This window comes from Capra hircus, chromosome 16, assembly GCF_001704415.2.
Source record: "Capra hircus breed San Clemente chromosome 16, ASM170441v1, whole genome shotgun sequence".
Classification (NCBI taxonomy): Eukaryota; Metazoa; Chordata; class Mammalia; order Artiodactyla; family Bovidae; genus Capra; species Capra hircus.
Window position 1 is genome coordinate 50,116,810 of NC_030823.1, and position 27,913 is coordinate 50,144,722.

At 54.4% G+C, this 27,913-nt stretch overlaps 2 protein-coding genes across 8 annotated transcripts in view; one reads left to right on the forward strand and one right to left on the reverse strand.

The window, feature by feature from the left end:
- Positions 1-14,455, forward strand: part of ZBTB17 (zinc finger and BTB domain containing 17) — a 28,448-nt gene extending 13,993 nt beyond the window's left edge. Inside the window, exons 3-17 of one of the 5 annotated variants that reach the window (XM_018060582.1) lie at positions 3,820-6,150; positions 8,365-8,571; positions 9,403-9,591; positions 10,208-10,348; positions 10,674-10,793; positions 11,348-11,589; positions 11,666-11,808; positions 11,905-12,205; positions 12,393-12,480; positions 12,574-12,690; positions 12,781-12,901; positions 13,135-13,265; positions 13,577-13,786; positions 13,902-13,991; positions 14,076-14,455. In XM_018060582.1, the coding sequence (XP_017916071.1) occupies positions 5,937-6,150; positions 8,365-8,571; positions 9,403-9,591; positions 10,208-10,348; positions 10,674-10,793; positions 11,348-11,589; positions 11,666-11,808; positions 11,905-12,205; positions 12,393-12,480; positions 12,574-12,690; positions 12,781-12,901; positions 13,135-13,265; positions 13,577-13,786; positions 13,902-13,991; positions 14,076-14,359 (2,598 nt within the window). In that variant the 5' untranslated portion in view covers positions 3,820-5,936 and the 3' untranslated portion in view covers positions 14,360-14,455. Of the gene's footprint in view, positions 1-3,819; positions 6,151-6,171; positions 6,309-8,364; positions 8,572-9,402; positions 9,592-10,207; positions 10,349-10,673; positions 10,794-11,347; positions 11,590-11,665; positions 11,809-11,904; positions 12,206-12,392; positions 12,481-12,573; positions 12,691-12,780; positions 12,902-13,134; positions 13,266-13,551; positions 13,787-13,901; positions 13,992-14,075 lie in introns of those variants that run through there. The other 4 variants (XM_018060583.1, XM_018060584.1, XM_018060585.1 and 1 more) reach the window with 4 other exon arrangements.
- SPEN (spen family transcriptional repressor) overlaps positions 15,707-27,913 on the reverse strand; it is an 87,994-nt gene continuing 75,787 nt past the window's right edge. For all 3 annotated transcript variants that reach the window (XM_018060579.1, XM_018060580.1, XM_018060581.1), the window contains 5 exons: positions 19,084-27,232; positions 18,181-18,660; positions 17,826-18,020; positions 17,330-17,488; positions 15,707-16,856 (listed from right to left, as the gene is read on the reverse strand). In XM_018060579.1, coding sequence (XP_017916068.1) covers positions 16,725-16,856; positions 17,330-17,488; positions 17,826-18,020; positions 18,181-18,660; positions 19,084-27,232 — 9,115 coding nt within the window. In that variant the 3' untranslated portion in view covers positions 15,707-16,724. The remainder of the gene's footprint in view (positions 16,857-17,329; positions 17,489-17,825; positions 18,021-18,180; positions 18,661-19,083; positions 27,233-27,913) is intronic.

A 27,913-nucleotide genomic window follows, 5' to 3' on the forward strand; every position in this document is an offset into this window, starting at 1 on the left:
CTCTACTGCTGCCAACCTTGGTGCTTCTCATCCTCCTGCTCCCTCCCCCCTTTTCAGGCACTCTGGCCCCTTTGTCCAAGTAACGTGTGTCTCTGGACCTTTGCTTTTGCCCTTCCTTATGTCTGTAATCGTCCCTGGGCTTATGGTGGCGTGGCTCGCTCTTCACTTCCTCCAGGTCTTTGCTTCAGTGTCACCTCCTCAGAGAGCTCCTCCTTGACCCTTTTCTGGTTAATAGCCTCGGCTTTCTTTGGTTTTCTTCACAGCACTGAGTATGTGACATCATGTAGTGTGTGGATTTATTACCTGTCTTCCCCACTAGGCTCAAAGTGGGAATACTGCCCCTAAGGTGAGCACAGAGTAAGCACTCATTAAATGTGTGTGTGATTGTTTAGTCTCTATTTATATCTGTTTCCTGATTTATGGATGGAGGACCCCAGAGGGGAGTATAGTAAGTATATGGGCAGCTGTATCACACCACAGAGCTTCTGTATTTTAGGGGAGATTTCTCATTCTTATGCATAGAACTGTTTCTCAAATACATATTGCTACTGTTGTGATTAAAAGACTGTGATTAAGAGTTCACTTTTCATAGTGGCTTTATCTGTTAGTTTTTCAGTAGTAAGCACCAAAAGTACAATGATCATTTTGTAAGGGTCCACAGAATACTTTGACCTTGAATCAGTCATATTCCACATGGCCAGTAATCTGTTCCATACCAGGCCTATTCCCCAACTTGATTTGAGAGCAAGGTTTTAGGTGCTGTAAACAGCTGTGAGGAAGAAACAAGAAGTCTGCCCACCCAGCAATGAATACAATTATTTTTAATTAATGTATTTTCAAATTAATTTTTAAATTAAAAAATTGTGTTTATTTTTAGCTGTGTTGGGTCTTCATTGCTGCATGGGCTTTGTCTCTAGTTGTGGTGAGCGGGGGCCACCCTCTAGTAGCAGTGTGCTGCTTCTCATTGCAGTGGCTTCTCGTTGCAGAGCACAGGCTCTAGGGTGTGTGGGCTTCAGTAGTTGGCGGCTGCCGGGCTCCAGAGCACAGGTGCAGTAGTTGCGGCTGCCGGGCTCCGGACACAGGCGCAGTAGTTGTGGCACACGGGCTTAGTTGTTCCGCAGCATGTGGGATCTTCCTGGATCAGGGATCAAATACATGTCTCCTGCATTGGCAGGCGGTTTCTTTACCACTGAGCCACCAGGGAAGCCCAGCAGTGAATTTGTTAAACTTCGTAGGAGAAGACATGCACAGGTGTAATTTCAGGCTGTGTCCGTGTGCCACCACCCTCAGGGAGTACTGGGCAGAGAATGATAAGACCCCACGCATGTCCCCTATGTTCCGATGTTCTCTTTTTGGTAGCAAGGCCCTTGATCTGCATGTACTGGTACAGTGGGTTCTAAACTGGCACAGGTGCTGGGATATAGGACTGCTTTCTGCAGGGTCAGCCAGCCCTTCCTGCCTAGACACGTTCCTAGAGCGGTGGGGTCAGGGAGCAGGGTGTCCACTCCCTCTTCAGAAGCATGGTTAAATCTTAGAGGTCGTGGAAGTTACATAGTTTGAAAAGCAACATCAGTGTTACAATTTAATTTTATATTTAGACATTATTTTTAGATTAAAAATCGGGTTTTTTTTCAGTGTTTTTTTATGACACAAATTCAGCAGAGAAAACAGTACTAAACCTTGGCAGGGAGCATTATATAGCAGGAAGCAGTGATTTTCAGGGTGGGGGCCACTATTCAGTAGAAAATGAAGCATTTGGGGGCTGTGGGGAAGGGCTGAGTCAGGTTTGTGGGTTTATATAAAGTGGAAATTGATTCTAATAGTTTGAGAAACACAAGCTTAATAGAAGAGCTGTATTTGCTGGGCAAGGAGAAAAGTTCCATAGGGCTGGTTTTGTTGATATTTGCTTCTCTGTCACATTGCACTGAAAAGGGACGGGTTGTCACACTGGGTAGGTTGGTGGGGTTGGGCAGGGAGATTTCACGTTTGCTGGGCTGGCCTGCTGTGAACTTCCGTTTCCTTGGCCCAAGTTTGTGTATGCCAGGTTGTGTCCAGGAGCCACCAGTATTTCTAGAAAATCAGGAATGCTGATCCTTGTCACTGCTCTCAGATCCCTCCAGGCCTCTGGATGGCTGTGTCGTGTCCAGGCCTGCAGCTGGCACAACAAGTTCTAGGAGCCAGGGGCTGTGGTTCATTTAGATCGGCCTCTGGTGATCGGCCAGTTGTTCCCTGGCTTAATGGCTTCCCTCTGTGCCACAGTTTGGAAATCCTGCCTGCAGTTTAGTGCTGATAACCTGGGTAATATTTCATGTTTAACAGGTGCCCATTCGACTCTGAGATAGAGCGGTGCTCTGTGGGCCCACTCAGAGCTTTGGGCAGGCTGGTCATCTGGAAGCACACTTGGGGTTTACTAAATAGTTGTTCAATATAAAATGCTTCCCTGACAGAGAAAATCACTCTTACTTGTTCTTATCCAGTACCCTCTTGTCTCTTAATGTTAGTTGGGCTCTGGGATTTTTCCGGATTACATTTAGACGGAGTAATGAGATTATTACAACATCTAAACAAGGTTCAAGTCACCAAGTACACTTGAGGTGCCCAGCATGAAAAGATAATGTGGAAATCATCTGATGTGGTCTTTGGCCTAAAAATATACGTAGTCTGCATCTGTTTCCTGGTAGCAATCATTTGCTGAGTGCTTACCACGTGCCAGGCACTGGGCAGGCCCTTTGCTTACCTTTCCTAATTGGATCCTATAACAAACATGGGAAGTAGTTCCATTGGTTCCAGTATGCAAGAGAAGGTCGTCACCTGCTGGTGTGGTGGGTGGCAGGCCCTGGATTTGGCCCTGCTTGGCTTGACCCCAGAGGTTCTGCTGCCTGCATGGTGCTGAACTGCCTCTTAGGTCCTTACCCTTGGAGGTAGCAGGGTGGAACTTGGAGCCCAGGGTAGCAGTGCTCTTAATTTTGAGGTGATTGGACTGTGCCACACCTGGTGCCATGCTGCTTGGCGTGTTGAGGACACTCCGTAGATGCTGTTTTGTTGATACCGGGGGTGGGGGGGGTGGTCTGGGATTCAGGTTTCACTGGACTGAGTAGCGTGGTTTTCCTGACCCAGTGAGAAACCTTCCTCACCTTAGCAGTCTTTTTGCACGTTTTGGATCTGAAAGGCAAATGAGATGGATTGTATTTTCTCTGGTGCCATCGGCCCCCTGCACCCCCTGCACTCCTTTCAGCCTTCGAGGCCCTTTACCCTCCTCAGGGTAGCCCGGGCCAGAGTGGCTGGGGGCACAGTTGGAAACGACCCCGTCTCTGCATGGGACTGAGTGTGGCACCTGTATCTCACTACTTTCTTATTACAGATATCGTTAAATGTTGAAAAATGTTCCTTTGTAAAAGTATACAAAATGCACGTTTATATAATCTAGGTGAATCCAGATTAAGAAACAGAGAGCTTCCAGTATCTTAGAACACCCCTGATTGTGCCTCCTCCCATCCAGAGAGAACTGTTACCCTGAAATTTTTCATGCATCATTCCCTTTTCTTTACAGTTTTACCATCTGAATCAGTTATCTCTTGCTGTCAGCCAACCATCTCAATGCTTAGCGGCTTGAACCATCAGCAGTTTTTTGTTTCTTCTCGTTTCATGGGTTGACTGGGCAGTTGTTTTTGTTCCACGAGGTGTTGGGGGTCATTCCTGTGCCAGCATTCAGCCAGTGGCTGGACTGGCAACCCCGTGCTGTCAGCAGGGGCCTCTCAGCTCTTCATTGTGCACAACGGTGTCTCCTCCAGAGCCCCTCCGTGTGTTTTCTGTCCCCAGCAGGAGCACCTGGGCATCTGTACAGCAAGGCGACTGGGCTCCAAGCAAGCAAGAAGAATCTTCCAGACCTCCTAAGGGCCAGGCCTGGGACTGGCAGTGTCACTGCTGGCCGCCCAGATTTGGCTGGAGTCTCGTGCAGGCATGGCTGGAGGGAGGGGTTGCTGGCTGCTGTCTATGGAGGCTGCGCCTGCTGTGCCTGTGTCCGTGTTGCCCATTTGGAACCACGCTGCACGGCTTCCCCAGGTCCCTCGTGTTTTCATTCCCAGATGAATTTCTTGTGAGGCCAGCCAGGGCTCGTGTCCAGCCAGGCTGCGCGTCCTCTGGGGAGCATCCCAGCTCTGATAACGCGGTCTGCCCCAACAGTCAGGGCCATTGACCGGGCAGATGGCGATATCACGGAAGCTGCCTGTTTGCAGGCAGGAGTTGGTCAGAAATATGAGGGCTCTGGGTTTGGTGGGCTCTGCATTGTTGTTGTGTGTGAGTTTCCTCTTTCTTGGAAGCAGCTTTAACTGAGGCCCACGTGTAGCACCCTTGAAGCGAGGTGAAATGAGGAGGAAGGCGTGCTGATGCTTGGCAGAGGGCACCACGTAGTACGGGTGGGCTGGAGGAGCTGCACTTGATCCCGGTCATGGGTGATGAGAGGTGGGATGGCTGCTGATCTTACTTTGTGTTTAAAGTCTCCTCAGATAGTGCCCCCTGCTCACATGGACTCGGGACTCCTGGCTCCCAGCACACTGCCTGCCCCTGGAGCCCCCAGGTCTCTCTGTGTGCCCTATGCACTCAGCTCTCTTTCTGGTCCCTTCTAAGCTTGCTCAGATCCTGATAGGTTCCTTTCACTGTAGAGCAGGGGTCCCCATCCCTTGGGCCACAGACCAGCATCTGTCTGTGGCCTGTTAGGAACTGGGCTGCACAGCAGGAGAGTGACCGGTAGTGAGCAAAGCTCCATCTGTATTTACAGCTGCGTCAGTCACTTGCATCCCCCGCTACGCCCCGGCTGTGGAAACATTGTCCTCCTTGAAAACCAGTGCCTGGTGCCAAAACGGTTGGGGCCCACTGCTGTAGAGTATGAGAGAGGAGGCGGTCGGAGCATTGCACGCTCAGTTCACCTAAGTCTGGAGGTGGGGCGCTGCCTGGCTGTAGCTCAACCCCTCCGAGGGGACGCCCCTCACTGGCTCTGGGCACTGCCTGGGGGAGAAAGGGGCTGTGGGAGCTTTCTTAGGCAGCAGGCTCGAGGAGGTGAGTGGGTGAGCCTGGAAGACTGCCCCTAGGGCTTTGCAGTTATGAAACCCACAGTGCTGCTGACAAGTGACACCGTTTGGCACTTGGCAAGCCCCTCAGGGGCCAATCACAAGATGGGGCTTGTGAGCATATATGTGTAAGCACTGCTGTCTGTCTGTGGGGATGGTCTTTTTTCTCCTTTTCCCTTCCTTCCTTCCTTCTAGTTCCTCTCCCTGCTTCTCCTGTCTTTCCCTGCTCTCTCCTCTCTTATCCTCTCCTGGTTTCTCTCCCATCCTTTTCTTTATTTGACAGAAGAGATGATCTTTTAGGACTGTTTCTCTTGTTGGAACAGCTCTGGAGGCTTCAGAGGGATTCCAGAAGGCTTCCGTGTTCTGACACCCACATCTGGGGAGGAGCCCACTTCTGGGCGGGCATGTCTCATCGGAAAGCTGTGGTTAGCTTTGGGTGGAAAACATTACTCAGGGCACACAGCTGCTCCTGTGTGTGTGGGGGTGCTGGAGCCACTGGGTCACCGAGCACCCTCTCCTGGGGACCTTCCCCCAAGGCCTCTGGACATAAGCGCCCCGACCCTATGCCCCCCCACCGTCCGCCATCCCCCACCAGGAGTCCTGGGCTTCGAGCCCCTTCCCCTAGAAGCCTCAGGGAGTGTGACAGCCTGAGGGCTTGTTGTAGCCCTGGACCCAGGGAAGGCTAATAATCACCTGACCTTTAAGCCAGCTGGTCTCTCCACGCTGTTGGCCAGGAGTCTTTTCTCACGTTTATCTTCCTAACAAGTCAGATCGCTTTCCGGCTGGAGGGTTCTGCTTTCAGTTGGCTCCAGCCCAGGGGGATAAGAACAACGCTTTGCCTCTTGTGTGGGGGTGGGAGGCAGGGAACTCATGTTCAGCCAGCACTCCTTTTCTGAGCCTGGCAGGTGCTTCCTCCCGGCTCCTAGTGAAGGTGAGAGAGCCAGGCCCCCCACCAGGAGGGACTGGTTTGGGTCTGAGTGGAAAGTTCTGAGGGGAAGATTCTGCAACTCATCGAGGAGGCCCCTGTGGTCCTTCACTCTGCACTTGGGAGGTGTCTCACCTGAGGCTCCCGAGGACAAAGAGGGTGAGCTGGTGATTGGAACTCAGGGGCTGCCCACGCCCACATGCGCACATTTGTCTGCTCGTGTGGCTTTTTCCACAGCAGGGAGAAGACAGCTCAGAGGTTGGTTTGGCCCAGGCCTGTCCTTGCCACCCCCCTTTGGTTCCATTTACACCTGCCTGGTATGTACCCCCTTCAGGTCCCTGGCCTAAGTGCCCGGCCTGTGTGTTTAGCCCACAGGCTGGACACTGGTTCTTTTCCATGTCTCCAAACTTCTCTGTTTTAGCTTTGACCTGCTCAGGAACAGAGCAGCCAAACTTCTCCCTTGTATCCCTGTAGGTCACTAATGGGAATGAATAGGAACTTTTCCCAGGGATTGAAGGCCTTTATGGGGTAGCCCGGGCAGTAGCAGCTTTTGCTCCTGGGGCCGTGGTCTGCCGGCTGGTTTGTTGCCCAGCAAATTGTTCAGCCACCTCGAGTCTGACCTCGGCTCCAGAGCTGGCTTCCAGCTCTTCCCTGCTTGTACATAAGAACCTCGGGTCACAGCCATTTCTAATCTCAGTGGTCCAGGAAGCTGTCCCTCTGGCTGGGAAGCTGGGGCCAAAGGACAGTCCTGGGGATGCTAGGGGAAGGGAAGGGGGATTTTCAAGTCTCCGGCAGCAGCAATTCTAAACTTATGACTCAGGGCTGGCACCCTGTGCCACGCGGCCTGTTTTCACTTTCTGGCCCCCCTTACTTGATGGAGCCCTGCCCACCTACCTGGTGACTTGTCCCAGTTCAGCAAATACACCCCTCCACTTTTGATAAGTTTCCAGACACTGTGGAGTGGGTGGGCTGTGCATCCTTCAAAGCTGATGGATCTGTGCCGGCTGAGCCACATGCGAGGGGGCGTGGCTTTCATCATGTCTCATCACAGCCAGCCAGCCATACATGGTCACTGTGGCTGCAGAGCTGCAGCATGGTGACTCAGCCCCGAGAGGCTGATGTAATGGGGGGAAAACCGGAGCCAGATTGTGGTTGCTGAAACCTAGAGGCTGAGAGCCACCCCCTCACCCCACCGCCCTACCCCAGGGTCACCCTCGCCTGCCCAGGAACCACCTAGGGCAGCTCTGAGCAGACCCAGGTCTCAGAGCAGAGGTTCCAGAAGAGCTGGAAGAGAAACTACTGCCTCTTAATCAGATGCCGGGCCAGGGTGTGACAGCCCAGCCTTGTTGGGTCTGTGTGATGTGGTCACGGGAGTGGGCGTGGACATTTACTTGGAAATTGATTCTTTCTTAAAAGGAGAGCCTGCCTGCTTCTTTTCCTTAGAAAATACCGATCTTGAGAAGGACCCAGGTGTGATATTGAGGGGAGGGGAGAGCCATTTTAGATTCTTATTCAGTCATGGCTTGTGCAGTTCAGGGTGATTTGGTCCCAGGCCATGCAGTTTTTGTGAGCATTTTTACTTGAGATAGTTGTGAATTTCCAGGGAGTAACTAAGCAAGGCCTTTGACAGAGAAACTTCAGCCAGGCCAGCAGCTCTTGGGCTAGGATCAGAGTTTATTCTTTCTCGAGGGACAACCTAGAGAGGTTTCCAGAGGTGGAGAACTCACCAACTTTATGTAATTCACTGAGCCCATGAAGTGGAGAAGAGCAGGAATCACAACTCCTCACCCCCAAAGGCCAGGTTTGCCGTGGACAAGGGGACTTGCACAGAGCCCTGTGGGTGCTGCAGGAGAGGGGCCGGTGCTGAAATGCTGGCCGCTGGAACATCTGCCTTCCCAAGGGCATGTTTCCCGTGTGCACGGCACACGGAGTAAAGTGAAAATAAAACAAAGGTTTTCATGGAGCCCAGTACATCCAGTTGAAAGATCTGTTGTTTATTCTAAGATTCTGTCATGCATTCTGTTGGTAAAAAAATGTTAAGCAACCGTTTTTTAAAAAGTACTGACAGTAATCAGTGTTTTCTGTTTACTTGGTTTTTTACTTTTTAATATCATTTACCTGCTGAGACATGAAGGTGACTGTTTCGTGGTGGCCTCTTCATGCTTTTTGGGTTTTGCACCTTTCCTGGCCAGTCATTCTAAGGGTCTAGAAGCCAGCCCCTGGTTGGTCTGGGCCTGCAGAGGCACGTGGCCTTTGTGGACTTGGTTCCATCCTCCCTGTCCCCCTGCTTCTTGTCCGAGGGTGTCGGGATCACTGGTGGGGCCGGTTGGCATCCTTCCTTGTGGTAATGCAGAGGCCTGTGGCTTTCCCCAGCCATGGATTTTCCCCAGCACAGCCAGCACGTCTTGGAGCAGCTGAACCAGCAGCGACAACTGGGACTTTTGTGCGACTGCACTTTTGTGGTGGACGGCGTTGACTTTAAGGCTCATAAAGCAGTGCTGGCAGCCTGCAGTGAATACTTCAAGATGCTCTTCGTGGACCAGAAGGATGTGGTGCACCTGGACATCAGTAACGCGGCAGGTACCCTGCTGGGTCCAGGGCCGAGTTTGTGGTGGGCCCCGTGCCACACACGGCCCTCCTTGAGCAGCACCTTCCAGCTGTGGGGGATGGAGGGTGGGTGCCAGACTTCCCACACAGGACTTGGCCATAAGTGCTTGAGTACCAAGTTCTTACCATGATTGAGGGGCCTCTTTTGACTGGGAGCGGGGTGGTAAGGGGAGAGTGGCAGGAAGACCTCATGATAAGCTTTAGGATGAGTGAACACAGGACAGGCTCATCAGAAGGGGCAGAGAGCAGGAAGGCTGTGAGCCCCTGGTCCCTTTCCATTGCTGAGTCAATCTTTGACCCACTATCCCAGTGCCTTGATGGCAGTGGCAAGGTTTGGGTTCTGGAGGAGGAGTGTCAGGAAGGTCTTGGGATTGAAGAAGGAGCTAACTGGTCTTAGGTTCAGGTTCTTAACCCAGAATGACATGCCATGCTGCCAGAAGTTTGGCCAAGGTGGTGTTTCCCCATTTTACAGATGTGGAAACTGAGGCCCAGAGAGGTCAGGTGACTGGCCTGGACGTCAGATAGAGGGTTGGTGGCAGAGCCCTGATGAAGGCCAGTGGTGATAAAGCGCAGTGGCTGGGTGGAGGGTGCTCAGAGTGGCCATTCATACCCTCTGCCCTCTGTGGGTGTGCTTCTTTTTGGAGCCTGCCTCTCCACTGGCACAGGAGATGGGGGAAGTGGCCTGCTACTGCCACTCTGCTTTTTACGAATCCCTTGATCCTGCCATGGAGTGGAGCGACTGGACAGGGTGCTGGTGCCAGGTCTTGAGATGGTAACCATGACGAATGTCTATGTCCTTGGCAGGCCTGGGGCAGGTGCTAGAGTTTATGTACACAGCCAAGCTGAGCCTGAGCTCTGAGAACGTGGACGATGTGCTGGCCGTGGCCAGCTTCCTGCAGATGCAGGACATCATCACGGCCTGTCATGCCCTCAAGTCACTGGCTGAGCCGGCTGCCAGCCCTGGGGAGAATGTGGAGGCCTCAGCCGCGGAAGGTAAGCTTCTTGGCAGGCTGTTCCTGAGCAGGTGGCTCTTGAAGAGAGCTCTGCCCCTGCCTCTGGGTCAGCGTCATATGGCCTCGCCTGCGTTGTAGGGAGCTCGTGGGGAGGAGCTGCCCCGAAGTCTGAGAATGCCTCTCAGAGGGGCCCTTCTGCCCTCCCTTCCTGGCACTGGGCAGCCACGCCTGGCTCAGGGCCTTTATACCAGAATCCACTCCTCCAGCAGGCCTCCTCTCCCCCCACCTCCTCCTGGTCTTCTAGCTCCTCAGGAAAGCCCCCAAGGCCCCGTGTGGGCCAGAGTCCTCCTGACACACTTTGAGAAAAGCACACTCCTCTGCATGTAAGCAGCAGTCTCTAGCACCATTTCATGTGTGAGGTCTGTCTCCCTGACCAGTCTGCCAGTCCCACGGCTGTTACATCCCAGGCCTAGCTGGCAGTCTTGGCATGGTGTTGGTACCTGTGAAGAGTTTGTTGAGTGAGCCAACCGACAAACCACTACTTAGGTATATCCCAAGGGAGGGTCTGGAAGAGCTAGCGAGTTCTGGGCCACTTCACCCCTCCCAGTGGTGGGCACTTGATGGGAAATGGCAGGTCTGTCCTCTTCCATCTCCAGTGGGTGACAAGAGAGCCAAAGAGGAGAAGGCTGCTGCCACTGCGCTGAGCGAGCTGGACCCGGCCAGGAGCAGTCCGCCCGCGGGCCCAAGTCGGGAGCCCAAGGAGGAGCGAGGTGGCCAGGCCGAGAGCACGGGCAGCGGTGAGTTGCCATGCTGAGGATCCAGCTGACTGGCTGTCGCCTGCCTGTGGGCTCCAGCACCACAAGTGGCTTCCTCGGGAGGCTCTTGGTGAGGGGACACAGGTAGCTGCATCCCTTGAGCTCAGGCTCCCCAGAACAAACTGTTGGTTTTTCTGGGGCATCTGTTAAAGCCAGAGCAGACACTCAAATGACCTGAGCTGAGATGTGCCGGTCCCCCCCCAACCCTCCGGCCACAGCCACTTCCAGAGGCCTAGTCCAGGAGACCCATCCAGCCCCTGGACAGAGGGCCCCAATCCAGCCCTGGATGCCCCCACCCCCACCGCAGGTGCAGAGCAGACGGAGAAGGCAGATGCTCCCCGGGAGCCTGTGGAGCTCAAGCCGGACCCCACGAGTGGCATGGCTGCTGCTGAGGCCGAGGCTGCCTTGTCAGAGAGCTCAGAGCAAGGTACCTTCCACTGGCTAGGCCGGCCCTCACTTAGGTCAGCGTCCCCCACTCTTCCTGTGACAGTTGATCTCACTGAGTCACTCTTTCACATCAGCTTTTGGGCCAACATCATCTTTTCTCATTCCTGAACTTTGATGTCAGTTTCTTGGTTGTATATCCTATATCCTGGCCTTGCTTCCTTTTAGCACAGAAGTATGGCTGTCAGTACTGGCCCGCCTGTTTCTTCCAGAGCTGAGCACCATGGGGGAGCTTTGCTGCCCCTGGCACCCACCCCTGCCCCCAGTGCTTGTTGGCTGACAGCATCCTTCCCACCTGGGGCGCCAGCTTGGGGACCTGGTGGACCTTGGGGACCGAGGCCCATCTGTAACCTTCTGGTAGCACTGTCCGGGTCATCAGTCTCCCTAGGCTTCCTCCAGCCACCCTGCGGCTTCCAGACCCTGCCAGGCACTTGCGAGGCGCCCACGCAGAGATGAGCCCGCCCCCAGCCTCACTTGACACCCACCCCCCACCGCCCAACTCCCAAGATGCCTCAGTGCCTGCCCTTCTCCTGGCAGAAATGGAGGTGGAGCCGGCCAGGAAGGGAGAAGAGCGAGAGGAGGAGGAGGGCGCCGCGCCGGCGGTGGTCAAGGAAGAGGGGCCGCCACTGGAGAAGGGCGAGGCCCCGGAGGAGAGTGAGGAGTCAGCCAGCACGGACTCGGGCCAGGAGCTCGGCGCTGAGGCCCGAGGCCTGCGCTCAGGCACCTACGGCGACCGCACGGAGTCCAAGGCCTATGGCTCGGTCATCCACAAGTGCGAGGTGCGCCGTGGGCGGTGGCGGCCCGGCCCCGGGCCCCGCCCGGCTCCGCCCCTGACCCCGCCCCCTGCATCCGCAGGACTGTGGGAAGGAGTTCACGCACACCGGGAACTTCAAGCGGCACATCCGCATCCACACCGGTGAGAAGCCGTTCTCGTGCCGGGAGTGCAGCAAGGCCTTCTCCGACCCGGCCGCCTGCAAGGCCCACGAGAAGACGCACAGGTAGGCCCCGGGGCCACCCCCTTCCTCCGCCTGACCCACCCTGGATCCCCGCCGAGAGCCCCTCCGCGACCCTTCTTCTCCGCACTCTACCGCCAGCCCGCTGAAGCCCTACGGCTGTGAGGAGTGTGGCAAGAGCTACCGGCTCATCAGCCTGCTGAACCTGCACAAGAAGCGGCACTCGGGCGAGGCGCGCTACCGCTGCGAGGACTGTGGCAAGCTCTTCACCACGTCGGGCAACCTCAAGCGGCACCAGCTGGTGCACAGCGGCGAGAAGCCCTACCAGTGCGACTACTGCGGCCGCTCCTTCTCTGACCCCACGTCGAAGATGCGCCACCTGGAGACGCACGACACAGACAAGGAGCACAAGTGCCCGCACTGCGACAAGAAGTTCAACCAGGTTGTGGGCGCGGGGTGCGGCGCAGGGGAGGCTGGGGAAGAAACTGGGAGGGCAGATCCGGAGGGCGTTTGCCTTCTCCACGGGACCGGAGGAAGGGTGGAACCCCCGCGGGGCCCCCAGGGAGGGCCAAGACCAGAGTTTTGGGGGTGGGGGGGAGCTGGCCTTCTGACCCCCTGTCTGGGTACAGGTGGGGAATCTGAAGGCCCACCTGAAGATCCACATCGCCGACGGGCCCCTCAAGTGCCGGGAGTGTGGAAAGCAGTTCACCACCTCAGGTAGGGCCTGGCTGGCCCCCGCCCCCCACCCCACAGCGCCTCCATGCCCCCCACCCCCACCCTCTGCCAAGCCTTCCGTTGGTCTCGCCACAGGGAACCTGAAGCGGCACCTGCGGATCCACAGCGGGGAGAAACCCTACGTGTGCGTCCACTGCCAGCGGCAGTTCGCTGACCCCGGCGCCCTGCAGCGGCACGTTCGCATTCACACGGGTGGGTGGGTGAGCCTCGCGGGGGCGACGCGGGGACATGGAAGGAAGGGAGGTGCTGACATCTTGTCCTGGCTCCTGCCTGCGTCCCCAGGTGAGAAGCCATGCCAGTGCGTGATGTGCGGCAAAGCCTTCACCCAGGCCAGCTCTTTAATTGCCCATGTGCGCCAGCACACCGGGGAGAAGCCCTACGTCTGTGAGCGCTGCGGCAAGAGGTGCTGCCCTTACCCCCTCCCCACCCCACCCCACCCCGCCCCCAATCCAGGCCCGGTGGCGTCCCAGCACTGGGTGGGCAGAGAGGGTCAGACAGAGCACAAGCCTGCTCTGTCCAGTCCGCTCAGGAGCCGGTCACACGGCTGTCCAGAGCAGGTCTCTAAGTCCTCTTCCATCTCCGCCCCGCCTTACCCTGGGCGGTTCAGTGCAAAAGCCCTTCCCTCTGGCCTTGCAGATTCGTCCAGTCCAGCCAGTTGGCCAATCATATCCGCCACCATGATAATATCCGCCCCCACAAGTGTAGCGTGTGCAGCAAGGCCTTCGTGAATGTGGGGGACCTGTCTAAGCACATCATTATCCACACTGGTGAGTGTGTGCCCACCTTTATCCCAGGCCCTGACCCCAGGCCAGGTGGTGGGTGGGGAAGGGGTGGGAGACGCCCTGGACCCCAGCCTTGGGAGCTGACACTTGCTGCAGGCTGCCTCCAAAGCAGTTTAACTCCCAGGAGGGCCCCACTTTCTCAGACCTTCTAGAAGGGCCATCTGTGCCTCAAGTAGCCACCCCAGAGCATTTCCTGATGCAAAGACAGGGCTGCAGGGGAAGCTGGAGGCCACTGAGGTCCTCCCCCCCTGCACCCTCCCCCCAATGGCAGGAGAGAACCTTGCCTCCCCCCCCAGGAGAGAAGCCCTACCTGTGTGACAAGTGTGGTCGCGGTTTCAACCGGGTGGACAACCTTCGCTCCCATGTGAAGACTGTGCACCAGGGCAAGGCCGGCATCAAAATCCTGGAGCCAGAGGAGGGTGGTGAGGTCAGTGTGGTCACTGTCGATGACATGGTCACGCTGGCCACCGAGGCACTGGCAGCAACGGCTGTCACACAGCTCACAGGTGTGGACATCACTCAGCTCCCAGGGCAGTAGGGGGTGGTCACAGCAGAGCTGCCTCTGGGGCATCTGCAGAGGAGCAGGTGACTGGTCTCAGGCCTTGCTGATTCCGCCCACAGTGGTGCCAGTAGGGGCCGCAGTGACTGCCGATGAGACTGAAGTCCTTAAAGCTGAGATCAGCAAAGCTGTGAAGCAAGTGCAGGAAGAAGGTGAGAGGGGAGCGGAGCTGCCTTCAGGGAAGGTGGTGGGCCCGAGGGCCCTTCCTGTTGTGACCGCACCCCTACCTTCCACAGATCCCAACACCCACATCCTCTATGCCTGTGATTCCTGCGGGGATAAGTTTCTGGACGCCAACAGCCTGGCCCAGCACGTGCGGATCCACACGGCCCAGGCACTGGTCATGTTCCAGACAGATGCGGACTTCTACCAGCAGTATGGGCCGGGCAGCACGTGGCCGGCCGGGCAGGTGCTGCAGGCCGGGGAGCTGGTTTTCCGTCCTCGGGACGGGGCCGATGGGCAGCCTGCCCTGGCAGAGACACCCCCCACAGCCCCTGAATGTCCACCGTCTGCTGAGTGAGCAGGCACCCCTCCTCCTATTTAAGGATGGATGGCACCCTAGAACTGAGAAGGGTGACCCCATTCCCTAGAGAGAATAAATTTGATTATTTTCTAATGCTGCCTGTAGCTCCCTGTGGGGGTGGGGTGGGGAGCTGGCAGCTCTAGCTGATACCACAGAAGGGCTGCTCCACTCAGCCACCAGCCAGCGGAGGCTGCTTCTTGGGAAGGCCAGGCTGTCCCTTTGCAGGGAGCCCCAAGACCTGTCTAGAAGGAGGCTGACCCCTTCGCCTGAGTTGGGATGTGGGCAGCACACCAGAGAAACTGTGGCTCCATGAGCCCCATTCCCTCATCTGATCTCCTCTTTGGAGGCTGCTCACTTGCTTAACCTGAGGATTGGACCTTCCCTCTCTGCCGTGAACACAGCTGTGACCCTGCTCCCCTCTGCTCAGGTGTTGGGAGCTGGGCCCAAAGGGCTTGGCCACACTGCTTACCAGGATCCAGAGCACCTCTGCAGGGCCCAGTTTGAGGGCTCATTCAGCCAGAGCAGCAAGGTAGGCAGAGCACCAGACCAAGCAGGCCACAGGCCTGGTTCTGTTGGGCTTAAGGAAGCCAGAGAGCACCACACTTGCTTCATGGTAACTCTGGCTGCAAGATCAAGGCCAGGCCAGCGTCATCCTCTGGGAACATTTACTTGCCCTGTATCAGTGGAATCTCTAAGGTGAGGGGCTGGAGGGACAGGAGTGAGCGGCCAGGAGCTCTGGTGGGGAGGTGGGCGGTACAGCAGCAGGGGTGGAGAAGCAGGGGCTCCGGAGACGCTGTCTCTGCTGCCTTTCCATATGGCTCGTCCCCAACAGCTGTAATTCCTCTCAGAGATGGCCCCATCCAGCACTGGAGTCCAGGGATACTGCAAGTGAGACCAGTCTGTGTTCCGTCCCTCCTTGCCCAACTCCTCATCTTTTGGTGGGTCCAGCTGTTCGGAGGCAGCTGCTACAGGGCCAGCCTGCACCTTATCCAGAGGAGGAAGGGATGAGACCCCAAAGCTTAATATGTTTCTGAGTTTGACTGGGCAGCGGCTCTATTCTTTATCTAATTTGAAGTGCCTTTAACATTACCCAGAAACCAGTTGGGACCTTGAAGTGTCACGTTACCACCACAGCAGTGAAAAGGTGGTTCAAGTTGTAGTCTGTGATGAAAATTTTTTTGTACAAGATAAAATTATGCTTGGGGAGGATTAGTGGCAGAAAGGAGATGGGTTCTGTATACAGACTTAGGGGATTAAAAGCAAACATGGGGTGAGGACTTACTGTTCCTAGAGGCCAAGGACCCCTGGTCCTCCCATCCAAGTGAAAGTCACATCCACACTTGACATGTTTTGTATTTTTTAATAAAGTTTGTAATCCAATGGACACACAAAACAAAACTGCGCTGAGAAAAACAGTTTCATAAATTAATAAGTGTTAGGAAGTTGAGGGAGAGGTCAAGGTCACAGGAAAAAGGGAAGCCAGTCTTTTTGTGTGTGTGACACTTCCAAATTGTGGGGGCAGGGCCCGTGCTATAACGAAGCGCACTTATACAAATGAGTGACAATACAAAGTCTGAGTATGAAAATAAGATTTTCTCTGAAAACACATTTTTGGCACAGATTAAAAAAAATGTATGTCAGGGAATTTGATTTTTAAGTCAGTATTATATATATTTATATATATTATATATTTATATATACACACATCCCAAGTTCTGCATATTCCACTAGGAGAGAAAATCCTTCCATTTGCTCTTTTTGATTGTAAACTGTACATCCTGGGTGAATCAAAGATGGTGGTGGCAGAATTAAGAGAGGTGACATCCAAATGAGCAAGGGGAAGGGAGGAATGGGGACCAAACAACTCAATGAAATGTTCCTTGACCCCAAGGTTTCAGCAGATGTTTGAAGTCCTGTGTGAGTCTGTGATGTGTGTTCACGTACACCAAGACATCCAGAGTGTCACAGCCTGTCTTCACTGTGCAAAAGTCCAAGTCACTAATTTAGTGCAAAGGCAGTTCTGTTTTGTTTCTTAAAAACAAAAACAACAAAAAAATCCCACTGCCCTGTTCCTTTTCTCCAAAAAGAGGAGAGAGAAACCCAGCCTCAAGGTGTCTGCAAGTCCATCGGTTGGTGGTCTGTCCTTGGGCTAAATGTCATGTAAACATACAAGTAGCAGCACCACTGCCCAGAGGGATCTGTCCGACTGAGCCGGGCGGGCGGGCAGGAGGGTGAGGCTGGCCGTCTGGCAGTGGAGTCTGTCCCCTTGGGCAGCTTCTTCCTCCGCTCGGCTGGGTTGTCTGTGTGTGATTTTTGCTGCAGAGCCTCAGGAAGATACACTGAGTGGTGGCCACTCAGTGGCTCACACAGAAGCGATGACGATCATGAGGTGGGGCGAGATGCTGGAGATGCTGGCCAGGAGGTCAGGGGCCAGCCGGGACAGGTGACTCTCAGAGAACTCGCAGGGCGGGAAGATCTGCAGTACGTAGGCAGGCTGGAGTGGGGACGAGAGAGAGAACTGGGACCCCCAGCTTCACATCACCCACCCACTACCTCTCCTCCCTCAAACTCCCAACTGGGGGGCCCTGAAGGCCCAACACACAGAGCCAGGCTGAGTCAAGTTCCCAACCAGCTAAGGTCTCTTGAGGCTTTCAGAAGAACACCAGGTATCAGAAAACAAACAAACTGACTGCCTCCCTGGGACCCTCTTTTCAATCATTAAGCTCAAGAAAAACCTGCTGTCTCAGCTGCCCACTGTCTCCCAGATGGGCAAACGGCAGTCCTCCCCATACATGCCCATCCCCAGCTGGCCTCCTCCATCCAGAAGGCCCCTTTGTCCAGCTCCTCTGCAAACTGTCCTGGACTCCTCTAGCTGGCACTGGCAGGTTGGTTAAACTGCCCAACCAACACTACCCACAACCCCCACCCCCACAGGCGTGCTCTGCCAAGGCAGGATGCTGGGCTGACCTGATTGGAGCCGGGGTTGGGAACATTGATGATCCCTGCCGCCTGCTTGGCCTGCAGATATGTGATGAAGGCAGCCTTGAGCGACTCTGTTTGGCTCACGACGTCCTCTTGGTCGCGGCCACAGGGCAGAGCCAGCAGCAGACAGTAATCTGTCTCCACCTGGGGGAGAGGGAGCTGTCAGTGATCAGAGGCCATCTCACAAAAGAAGGTCAGAGACCAAAAAGACGACTCTCCAACCCAGGGGATTTGGCTTCTAAATCCACAAAAAACCCTACTACTGAGATGACCTTGAGGTCCATCCATATACTTGTTGAATAAAAAGAGCCTCATCTCTGGGTCTAGAGAACTTTACACCCCTAGTGGAGACAGAACACACCCTTCATCATCCACTCCAAGAATCCCATTACTGCATTCCAAAACAAGCCAGGGAGACAGTGGGGGCCACCCATGGCCTCCCTTCTTGGCGAACAGTGGCTCACCTGGCCCTGAGCCTTACCGTCATCCTTCGGGCAACCCCTTCCAGCTGTGAGGCCTCCAGCCGCATCCGCTGGGCAATCCGCAGGGGGGGTCCTCCTTCAGAGAGGGGCAGGGACCGATGGGCCAGGACGTTGTTGCCAGAGACGAAGTGGAGCTGCACAGCAGCCGTGTCGTTCTTGAGGGCCAGGAGGCCCTGCCACACAATGGGGTACTTCTGTTCGCAGGGAAACAAAGAACAGTGAGCTCATGGCTGGAGAATGAGGCCATGCTGGTCACGGCCCTGAGGAGAAGGTGCTGATCTAAGTGGGGATCACAGGACAGTGAACACAAAGTAAAGCTTGGAGGGTGGTAGGGGAGGCCCTGTCCAGGCTTACCTTCAGAAGCTGCACCATATCCACAGGCCTCTGGGAAGTCAAGTGTGGAGAGGAATCTTGTTTGGGGGTGGGTGGGGCTTCAGTATGGGGCAGAGCCAGTCCCGGAGGGGTGCTGGGGCCTGAGGAGGTGGGGACAAACAGCGGCTGCTTTGGGGCAGCCTGAGCAGGAAGAGGAGTCGGGAGGTCAGGCTTCAAGGAGACACACACAGGGGAGGGATAGGAGGTCTGGCTCGTCTCTGCCTGCGCCCTCTGGACCTGGGTGTGAGGCTCAGCCGGCCTGTTGGCAGAGACGTTAGGGAGGCGCGGCTGCTCGACTCCTGTCTGGGTGCCCTTGGCTTCCTGGGACACTGGAGGCATCTTGCTGCTTGGAGGCTGGCTGAGCTGGGAGGGCTGGGCAGGCTGGGCCGGCTGTGCGGATTGCACAGGCTGGAGGGGCTGTGCAGGCTGAGCAGGCTGTAAGGGCTCGCCTTCAGGGGGGCCCTGGAGTTGGGTGGGAAGAAAAAGGAAGAGTCGGTCTGTTTCTCACAAAGAGCATCTTGCCCCCAACCAAGCAGCCAAAAGCTCCTGGATAGGTCACCTGCAGGGCAGCTCCTGGCAGCCAGGCCCCTGGAAAAAGCTTTAACCAGATGGCCCCGCTCTCAGGTATTCAGGATTGAGGGTTCTGGTAAGAGGTCACCTGTTCCCTACCTTGTCACCCCCTCGGGTCACAGCCGCCTCACCACCCGCTCCCACTGTGAGTTCCCTCATGTCCCCCAGGCTCTGCTGTAATCTGATCCCTTCATTCTGCAGTTGAGGAAGCTCCTCTTGAAATCCAGAAAAAGGACAACATATTTCAGGGACCTCACTGGTACCTGCCACCCTCCACCAACTCTCGGGACCAGAAGACAGACTGGGCGTGCTCACCTGAGCGGAAACCTTGGTCCGGGAAGGCAGACCGATGGAGGCCGCGGCAGGGAACTGCGTGTGTGTGAGCTGGGCCGGGCCGTGGTAGGTGCGGACGTCTCCATACCGGTACTCCTGGAAGAGCTCCCCGCTCGAGTGCACGATCTGCACCCCATGGGTCACCACCACTGGTGGGGTCAGAGGCAGCCCCTGGAGCTGGTTGCTAGGGGTGACTGTGAGGATGCGGGCCTCCCCGTGAGAGGCAGGGGCAGGGGCAGCTTTGGCATCTGCCGTCTTAGCAGCTTCTTTCCCTGGCTGCTGAGGGGCCTTGCTGGCTGGCGGCACCTTCCCGACCCCGTCTGCTGCCCGGGGCTGCTCACTGACGGCAGTCACGTGAGGATGCACCATGATCCTCACATCCCGGGGCACGGTGTATGGGTGTAGCCGGTACTCAGACTGCATGACCAGCACCTCCGACTGCACGGGGGCTGCAGCTCGAGCCACGGGCAGGTGGTAGTGCACTTCCTCCTCTGGAGGGTGCTGGGAGGCCAGGGCGGGCACCCCAGCTGCGGCCGGCTGGGGGGTGCCAGTGCGCTGCGGGGCCCGGACCTCTATCTGCTGCGGCTGCAGGGGGGCCCGTGGAGAGTGGAGTGTCTCGGGCCGGATGCTGTAGGTGATGCTAGGCAGCGTGGGCGTGTTCATCCTCACCTCGCCCTGAGACAGGTGACTGAGGGACACAGTCTGGGTGATGCTGTGTGGTGGCATAATGACAGACTGCTCCGGGTGGATGCTGGAGATGAACTGGGGCACAGGAATGCCTGCTGCCAGCATGACCGTGGCGTTCGTGGACAGTGCGGTGGACGTGGTGCTGCTGGGGTGGCACGCCCGTGGGAACGGGCTTGGAGCGGGCCCACTGGGTCGAGGGGAATGTGCATCTGGCTTGGTGGCTGCCAGATGGGACACCGTTCGATCTGTCGGGGTGCTGGGCCCCGACGTGACGTGGTTCACTTCTGCCGGCAATTTGCTGGGCAGGGCCGGAGGGTGGTGGGGAGTAAGAGTGGAGCCCAGGTTCGCCGGCTGAAGGACCTTGGTCTCTATTTTGAGGGTGACAGGGTCAGCAAGCTTTTTGTTAGTGGTGACTATGCTTGGGGTGAGGACTAGCTGGTTGTGAACCAGCACCGGAGGTGTGTTTATGCCCTGGGTGAGGACCTTCACTGTGCCACCCTGGGTAACGGGTGTGGACACAGACAAGTGAATGGGCTCGGGCTTCTCCAAGGACGGACGGTCAGCCTTCACCGATGAAATCACAGGAGATGCGTTGTACGTCTGTGCAGTCAGTACCAGGGTAGAATGGGTGGCCACGTTTGCATAGCCTGAAGGAGCTTGAGGGCCTTTGGCCGGAGGCTGAGACGGCGTGACAGAATCAGGTTTGACCTGAGGCTTGGACACCGACTGTTGAAATTCAATGTCCATCGCGCTTGCTGGGGGGATCTGGCTGATCTTGGCGCTGATCCGCTGGGGCCCTTCAGTCTTCTGCCCCGAGTAGCTCAGGAGCACAACCCCTTCAGAAGTGTTCACGCGCAGCCCAGCACCAGAGCCTGTGTCTGCTGGGCGGTCATCAATCACAGACATAGACCCCGGGTGGAACCGGTTGTGGTCACTGCTGCTGGATCTCTGTTTGCACTTTGCTGATGGCGCGATCACAGCACCCGCCACCGTCACGGCGCCCGTTGTTGTGGCTGTCACACCCCCAGAGGCAGCGGTCACCGCACCCGCCGTGACCGTCACTGCACCCGTGGCGGCATTCACTGTGCCCGGAGTGGCGTTCACTGTGCCCGTGGCTGCGTTCACCACACTGGGGGCGGCATTCACTGGAGTGGTGAGAACGTTCACGGGCCCCGTCAGGACATTGACTGGTCCCTTCAGGACGTTCACGGGGCCAGTAGGAGTGTTCACCAAGCCTTTCAGCGTGGCCACTGAGCCCTTCACAGGGCCTTTCAGGGCATTCACAGGGCCAGCCAGTGCATTCACGGGGACCAAGGAGACATTCACCAGGCCAGTCAGGGCGCTCACCAGGCCTGTCAGGGTCTGAGGAGCAGGTTTCGCCAGAGTTATCTTCTGCGAATTCTCCAAATCAATGCTGACAGGCATCCGGCTAATGACAGAAGTAATTTTGGGAGCAATGACTGGAGTCACCTTTTCTTTGTCAGCAGCTACTGGAACCTCTGAGGCCTGTGTGTCAGAGGTGTTAGTTACTGGAGTTGCTGTTTTTTCTTCTAAAATAGGTTTTTTAGATTCAGCTGGAGGAGGCAGTGCCTCATGCAGGCAAGGGGCAGCGCTGACAGGCTCTGCAATGGCAGCTGTGACACTCGTGGAAGTGACACCCGTAGCAGATACATATTTGGGGTCCATAAGGATCTTCCTCAGCGTACTGGAGCTGGTGTCGATGTCAGAGGCCTTGGTGTCTGGGGGAAGAGCTGGAGACGGGGTGGACTGTGCCTGTGGCTCCTCCTGCCTCGTGATCCACTCTGTCACCTTCGCAGGGGGACTCTGGTGCGGGATCCCCCCAGCAGCGACAGGGAGTGGGAGCTTTGCTATCGTTACGGAGGGAATTGGGGGGGTGGGCATGCTTGAGTCACTGGGCGGGGTCACTGGGTCACTTTCAATGATGGAGTGCACCTTGAATCTGGCTTGAGGCTCGTCATGCACAGGGGCAGGCTGCGAGGGAGGGGCGGGGTCTGGCAGCGCAGGTGCTCTGGTCGGAGTCTCTTCCTCCATGCTGCTTTCTTGGGGCAGATCCTCTCGGGATGGAGTCTTGCTTGGGTCAGAAGCACATGACTCAGGAGCAGTGGACTGGGGCTTGTCATTCTGCTTTTCTTCCTGTGGAGTTTCCGGGGGTTGTACCGTCGTCCCATCACTTGAAGCGGGGCTCTTGCTTTGAACCTGCTCAGGTTCAGGGACATGGGTCTCTGTAGTGCCCCCTGTTTTCCTGTTTGTATTCCGTTTGCGGCGTGATCGAGTAGTCTTCTGGCGCCCTTTATCTTTCCGAACCAGAGGCACTTCTGCTTCTTTTGAGCCCTTGGCTCCTGGCACTGGGTGGGAGGTCTCCCTGCTGTCTCCTCTGGCTTCCTTGTTGTCTGCTGGGCCTGCTGAGGGGTCAGGCGCACTGCCTGGTAGCCTAGAAGATTCAGCAGCAGCCTCTGTCTCCAAGATGCCAGACACAGCCTCATTGGTCTCAGGCTCCATGCCTTCCTCAGGAGGTGGCGGATCTGTCTGAGATTCCGCAGGGTAAGGTGGCGGTGCAGGGAAGTTTTCTGGCTCCCCAGAAATGTCATTGATGATGGACCCGATGGCTGCGGCCAGCTCTGTTTCGCTGGCTTGGTGTGCGGGCTTGTCCCTGTCCTCTGTAGTGAGGCCCTCTGCGGCATCAGAAGCTGCCGCCTTGAAAGCTGCAGGTGTGGAGGTTTCCGTGAGCTTCTCGATGTTCTCCACGGCCTGCTCCAGCTCCATCTGCCGGGCTAACTGATTTGCTTCTGGGGACTGCTTGGAGGCAGACACATCCTCCTTCTCTGGTTCCTTGTCCGGTTCAGTGGGCTCACTGTTCAACTGTGATGATACACTCCCCTCCTTCTGGGGACTCTTGCTCTTCTCGGGGGAAACCACCACGACCCCAGCCTCCTTCTCCACCGGCAGTTCTGAAGGGCCGGCAGCCACACTGGGACTCACGGTGGCTTCCGCATTTTTCACGTTTGCAGATCTGTCCACCGCCGACCTAGAGTTTCGAGATCGTCCTCTCTTTGACTTGGAGTTTTTCTCAGGGGCTGCTTTTTTCTCCACTACTTCAACTGGGGGGGTTCCGGGTGGATTTCTGTCCGTGCTCCTCTCTTTCTTGTCACGTTCCTGTTCACTCGCTGCTGCTTCCTTATCAGCCTTGGATTTTGTATTATTTTCCCTCACATTCACCTGGGCACTCCCCTCAGTGGTCGCCTCAGGACGTTCAGGGTCAACTTTGGGTTCGTTTCTTCCCCTCTTCCCTTGCTGACCACCAGCAGCTGCTTTCTGGGATCGTGGGGATCTCCAGCCCTCAGCTGGTTTGACTGTCTCGACTTCTTTGGCCTCAGTCTCGTCATCTTCATCGGCCCGACGGCGAGTCTTTGGAGGCCTCCCCCTCCGAGGGGTCGTGGGAACCGCCGCGGCCTCCTGCAGCTCCCGCTCCAGTCTCTTCCTGGTCACGCGCGGCTGCTCCACGGGCTCCTTGACTGGAGAGCGGCTATCATGGTCACCCATGGTTGCGTAAACACTCCTCACATTCCGGCGCCTGGTTCGGCCAAGTGGCAAGCTTGGCTCGGGGTGTTCAGGGTCTGTGGCTGAGTTTTTAGAAGCAGTCCTTGTAATCTTCTCTGCCTCCATCTTCAGTTCTAAAAGCTTCTGTGCCTCTCCCCGGGGAGAATTGGACCGCTTGAGCTTTTCCCGGTCTATCCTCTCACTCTTCCTGGTGACGGGCTTTTCCACGACACTTGCTGCAGCTGCCTGAATGGGGGTCTTGGAACGTTTACTTTTGTTTGGCTTTTTATCTTTTGCAGCAACTGGAGGATCAACCTCTACAACTTCAGTAGCCGGAGGTGGAACCTCAGGAACGTCTTCCGTTTTTTGACTTGTGTTAGGTTCAATGTTAGCGGCCAAGTCTGGCTTTTCCACTTGAGGCTCATCGGCTTCTTCAGGCTTCTGAGTTGGTTTTGAAAGTGTCTGGGTGCTGTTAGGTTCAGGATCTATACTGATCTCTACTTGGGAAAATGAGGCCCCAGGAGTTGGAGGTTTGGCTTCCAGATAAGGCAGCTGATCGACTGACGAGCCTCCTTCAACAGTGGAAGGAGGCTCGGCGGTATCTTTCCTGGTGTCCACTCCTGGGGGCAAGTCTCCTTGCTCAGGCTGTTCCACAGTGACGGGAGCCAGATCTGTACTTGTGGGTTTTGCTTCTTCTGGGACAGAGGCTGGCTCAGTGGTCTTTTCTTCTGGCACCACAGGCCCCTCTCCAGTCTTTTCACCAGCTGTCTTCTCCAGTGATGCTGCTGTTGACTCTGGAGCTATAGCGGTGACACTAGGAGGCCCAACTGAAGATGGGGTTTTCAGTTCTGGCTCTTTATTCTCAGAAGCAGATTCTGGGCTCTTGGGATGATCCTCTGTATCTTCCTGTTTCTCAACCTCTTTGGGTTTCTGGTCTTTTTCTTTTTCTTTCTGCTGCATTCGTGTGAGTTCCATGAATTTGCTATGGAAAAGAACTACTGGCTCTTGAATCAAGTCAGTTGTGTTATTCAGCCCATCAGAGGTCTGCCTCCCATACAACCTGCCAGAAACGAAGTCAGATTCTTCCTCTTTCCTCTCTAGATGCTGCAGTCGCTTGGAATCTTGTTCAAAGATAGAGCTGTGTAAAAAACGAGAAGCAAATAATTCTTGCCTTTCCTGTTCTTCTTCTTTATGGTCATCTTTCTTATCGTCCATTTTTCCCTCTGAATCAGTCCGGATTTTCTTCTTTTTCATGTACCAGGATGGAATAGGTCTTGGAGCAGAGTCTACCTTTTCTTTATCTTTGTTGTTTCGAAAATTAGCAAATCGGGAGTCCCAGTCAAGAAAAGACCAATTTTCTTCTCGAGAGGAAGAAAGGGATTTGGCTCTTTCAAGCAAAGCCTTAGTGTCCGGTGTGATTGTCTTATCCAATGCAAAAGAATAAAATTTGTTCCTTTCTAAAGAACTGGAGAGTCTTTCATCTCTCTCACGTAGTTTGTCTTCTCTGTCTCTCAATAAAAAAGACAACCGAGAACTTTCAAATAATGCAGAGGCTCTAGGTGAGTGAGATTTGTGTTCACCATCATCATCAGAATCAGAAGGCACTTCGCCAGGTTCCAAGTCACGGACAGACCTCTTTCGAAGGCTGTCTCTCTTAATTACACTGTTTGGGAAACTCACATCAAATCTACTGGCATCGTGTTTCATTTGAGAATCCCACCGATTTAGTTCATCTTCAGGATTCAAGACAGACAGTTTGATTTTAGCCATGTCTGCCATCTGTTCTCTCCTGCTTGAATCATAAGGATTAAATTTTAAGGACTCTTCTCTGACTGTTATATGAGAATAGGGGAGACCTTTGTCATCTACTTTAGGAGACCCTCTTATGGACATTACCCTAGGAGAACCAATAGGGTCATCATCTTCGTGGAAGGAACCAAGCCGGACACTGGGAGAACCACCAGTCCTTTCAGAATCTTCACTGATCTGGCGTGAACTTCTGTAGTTCCTTTCTCTCTTGGTGCAGATGTCAAAATCAACATGGTCCATCCTTTTCTTTTTGCTGGGAGGAGAGTCATCGGTGACATCCTGAGGGGGTTTGCCTACCTCGTGAACAAGACTACGTCTTTCGTATTCATCCACATCTTTTTTAGGACTGCCGAACTTCTCAGACTTGGCTATTTCCATCTCCATCTGCTGTTTTCTACGACTCTGCTCCATTTGTTTTCGGTAACTCTGCGTGTGATCAATATCAATGCCAATTTTTTCTTCAGTATTTACTGAATGTGGTTTCTCTTGGCCCGATTTACATTCAAGTGGTTCATCACGAAGACTGCAATAGTTTTTCCTATTATCTTCTCTCTCTGGTCCTTGATCATCTAATAGCTCCAGCTGTTTGAGTTGTGGTTTTGAGGCAGTGGGTTTTTTTGACTGGATTTCTTGATTTTCCACAGATTCACCTACTGGTTCTCTCAGCCTTGCTTGCAGATCTGAGTTGGGCCTTGAGCCAGTCCCAACAGAAATACTGGTAAGCTCCTGACAGTCTTTGGGGCTGGGAACAGCATTAAGTCTGTCTAGTTTAAGTTTTTTAGATTCTCTTTTAAGAATTTCTTTCCTCATAGGCTTTTTTTCAGACTCTCCTTCCCTCAGCAGAATGACATCTCTAGAGGACATGTCAGGCTGTTTCTTTAAAAGCACCCGAGCATCTTCCATCTCTGGACTGCTTTTCTTGAGGTCTGATTTCTGCCTTTCTACTTTCAAATTGGCATCTGCAAAACGCCTTTTCCTCGCCTCCAGCTTCTCCAGATCCCCAGCACTCACCCCGTCAGCACTCTGCTCTGGTTTTAAGTGCTTCCTGGGTTTAGGCCGGCCTTCCTTATCTACCACTTCTATGTGGCTTGAAAGCCCCCTTTCCTTTGGCACTTTCATCCTAACAGATTCCAGTTTAGACAATTCAGATTTTGCAGGCTCTGTCTGAGAGGTCTGAAGTTTCTGATCTAAGGCAGAAGACTTGACAGCGTCATTATCAAGCTTGGATTTCAGCTTTTCCAAAGGGGCGTGGTCAATAACCTTCCCCTCTTTTTCTTTCACTCGAGTCAAAACCACACAAGGCATGAGTTCCAAGCGGTTTTTGGCTAATCCTTCTTTGTCAGCCTTCTCTCTGCTCAGTTTATTAGAACTCCTCAACTTTTCGGGGCTTTGTTCTCTCTCATTTTCTTGGTCTGTTTCCGAAGACTGAGAACTTGGGGAATGAACTTTTCCTTTTCGTTTCTGCTTGTCAGTTTTGTCCTTCTCCACCTTTTCCTTCCTTATTAAACGTCTCTCTCTTTCCACTCTCTCAGGGTCGAAAGTTCGCTCTTTATCTGTCTTCTCATTTTTTGCATAGCGTTCCAAACGAGGTTTGTCAAGTTTATCATATCTTGGAGGGGAAAGTGAGCTGCAGCTTCCACTCCGGTCTGAGGAGCGGCTGTAAACCCTCCTCTCGGAATCACTCGGCAGTCTCTCGGACTGTGAGGGAGATGTTCCAGGGCTCTGAGGGCGTCGCAAGTGCACTGGACTCTGACTGCGTTCGATTGGTCTCCTCTCGTGGTCTCTGTCCCGGTCAGACTCAAATCTTTCACGCTCTCTTTCTCGCTCCCTTTGTCTGTAACTGTATTCCCGAATATCTTGTTCATAAGGATCATTTCTATAATCCCTATACTCCCGGGGATCATCATAATATCGTGATTCATAGTAGTCTCCTTGGTAAGTTTCCCATTCTGAATAAAACTCTCTCCCTCGAGCTGGATAGTCCCGTCTGGAATCCTCAGGATATGTGCCTGGAGTACGGACATTCTCATAATATGTACGATCTTGGCTATAGTCATAAGATCCCCTTCGTTCTTCTCTGCCAAAGACAAAAAAGAATGTGTTGGTTTTTTGTTTTCTTGTCACTGACACATTAATCATACACATGCAGTTACAGAGTCCTGCTTCTAAAAATCTTTGCCGTTATTTAATCATTAGAACTGGGGCTTCCTTCGTGGTAAAGAATCCACCTGCCAATGCAAGAGACATGGGTTCGATCCCTCATCCAAGATAAGGAAGGAGAAGGAAATGGCAACCCACTCCAGTACTCTTGCCTGGGAAATTCCACAGACAGAGGAGCCTAACAGGCTATAACCCATGGGGTCACAAAGAGTCAGACACAACTCAGCAACTAAACGACGACCAAATCATTAGAATTTCACCATCCAATACCACAGCTACAAACCACAAGTGGCTACTAAGAGCTTGAAATCTGGCTCGTCTAAATCGAGGTGTATATAAATGCAGACTAGATCTGATGGATTTAGTCTTTTTTTTGTTTTAAAGAAGACATATACTTCAGTAATTTATTCAGATTGAATACATGTTGAAACAGTATTTCAGATAGACTAGGCTAAATAAATTAATTACTTTTCTGCCAAGAGATAGCCTTACCACAACTTGGGAAACAAACGTATTGTTTGAAAAGACAGATTAAGAACTAAAATCTTTCTACCTCTGCAACCTCTACCTCAATTCACAGTTTAAAAAAACACATTGG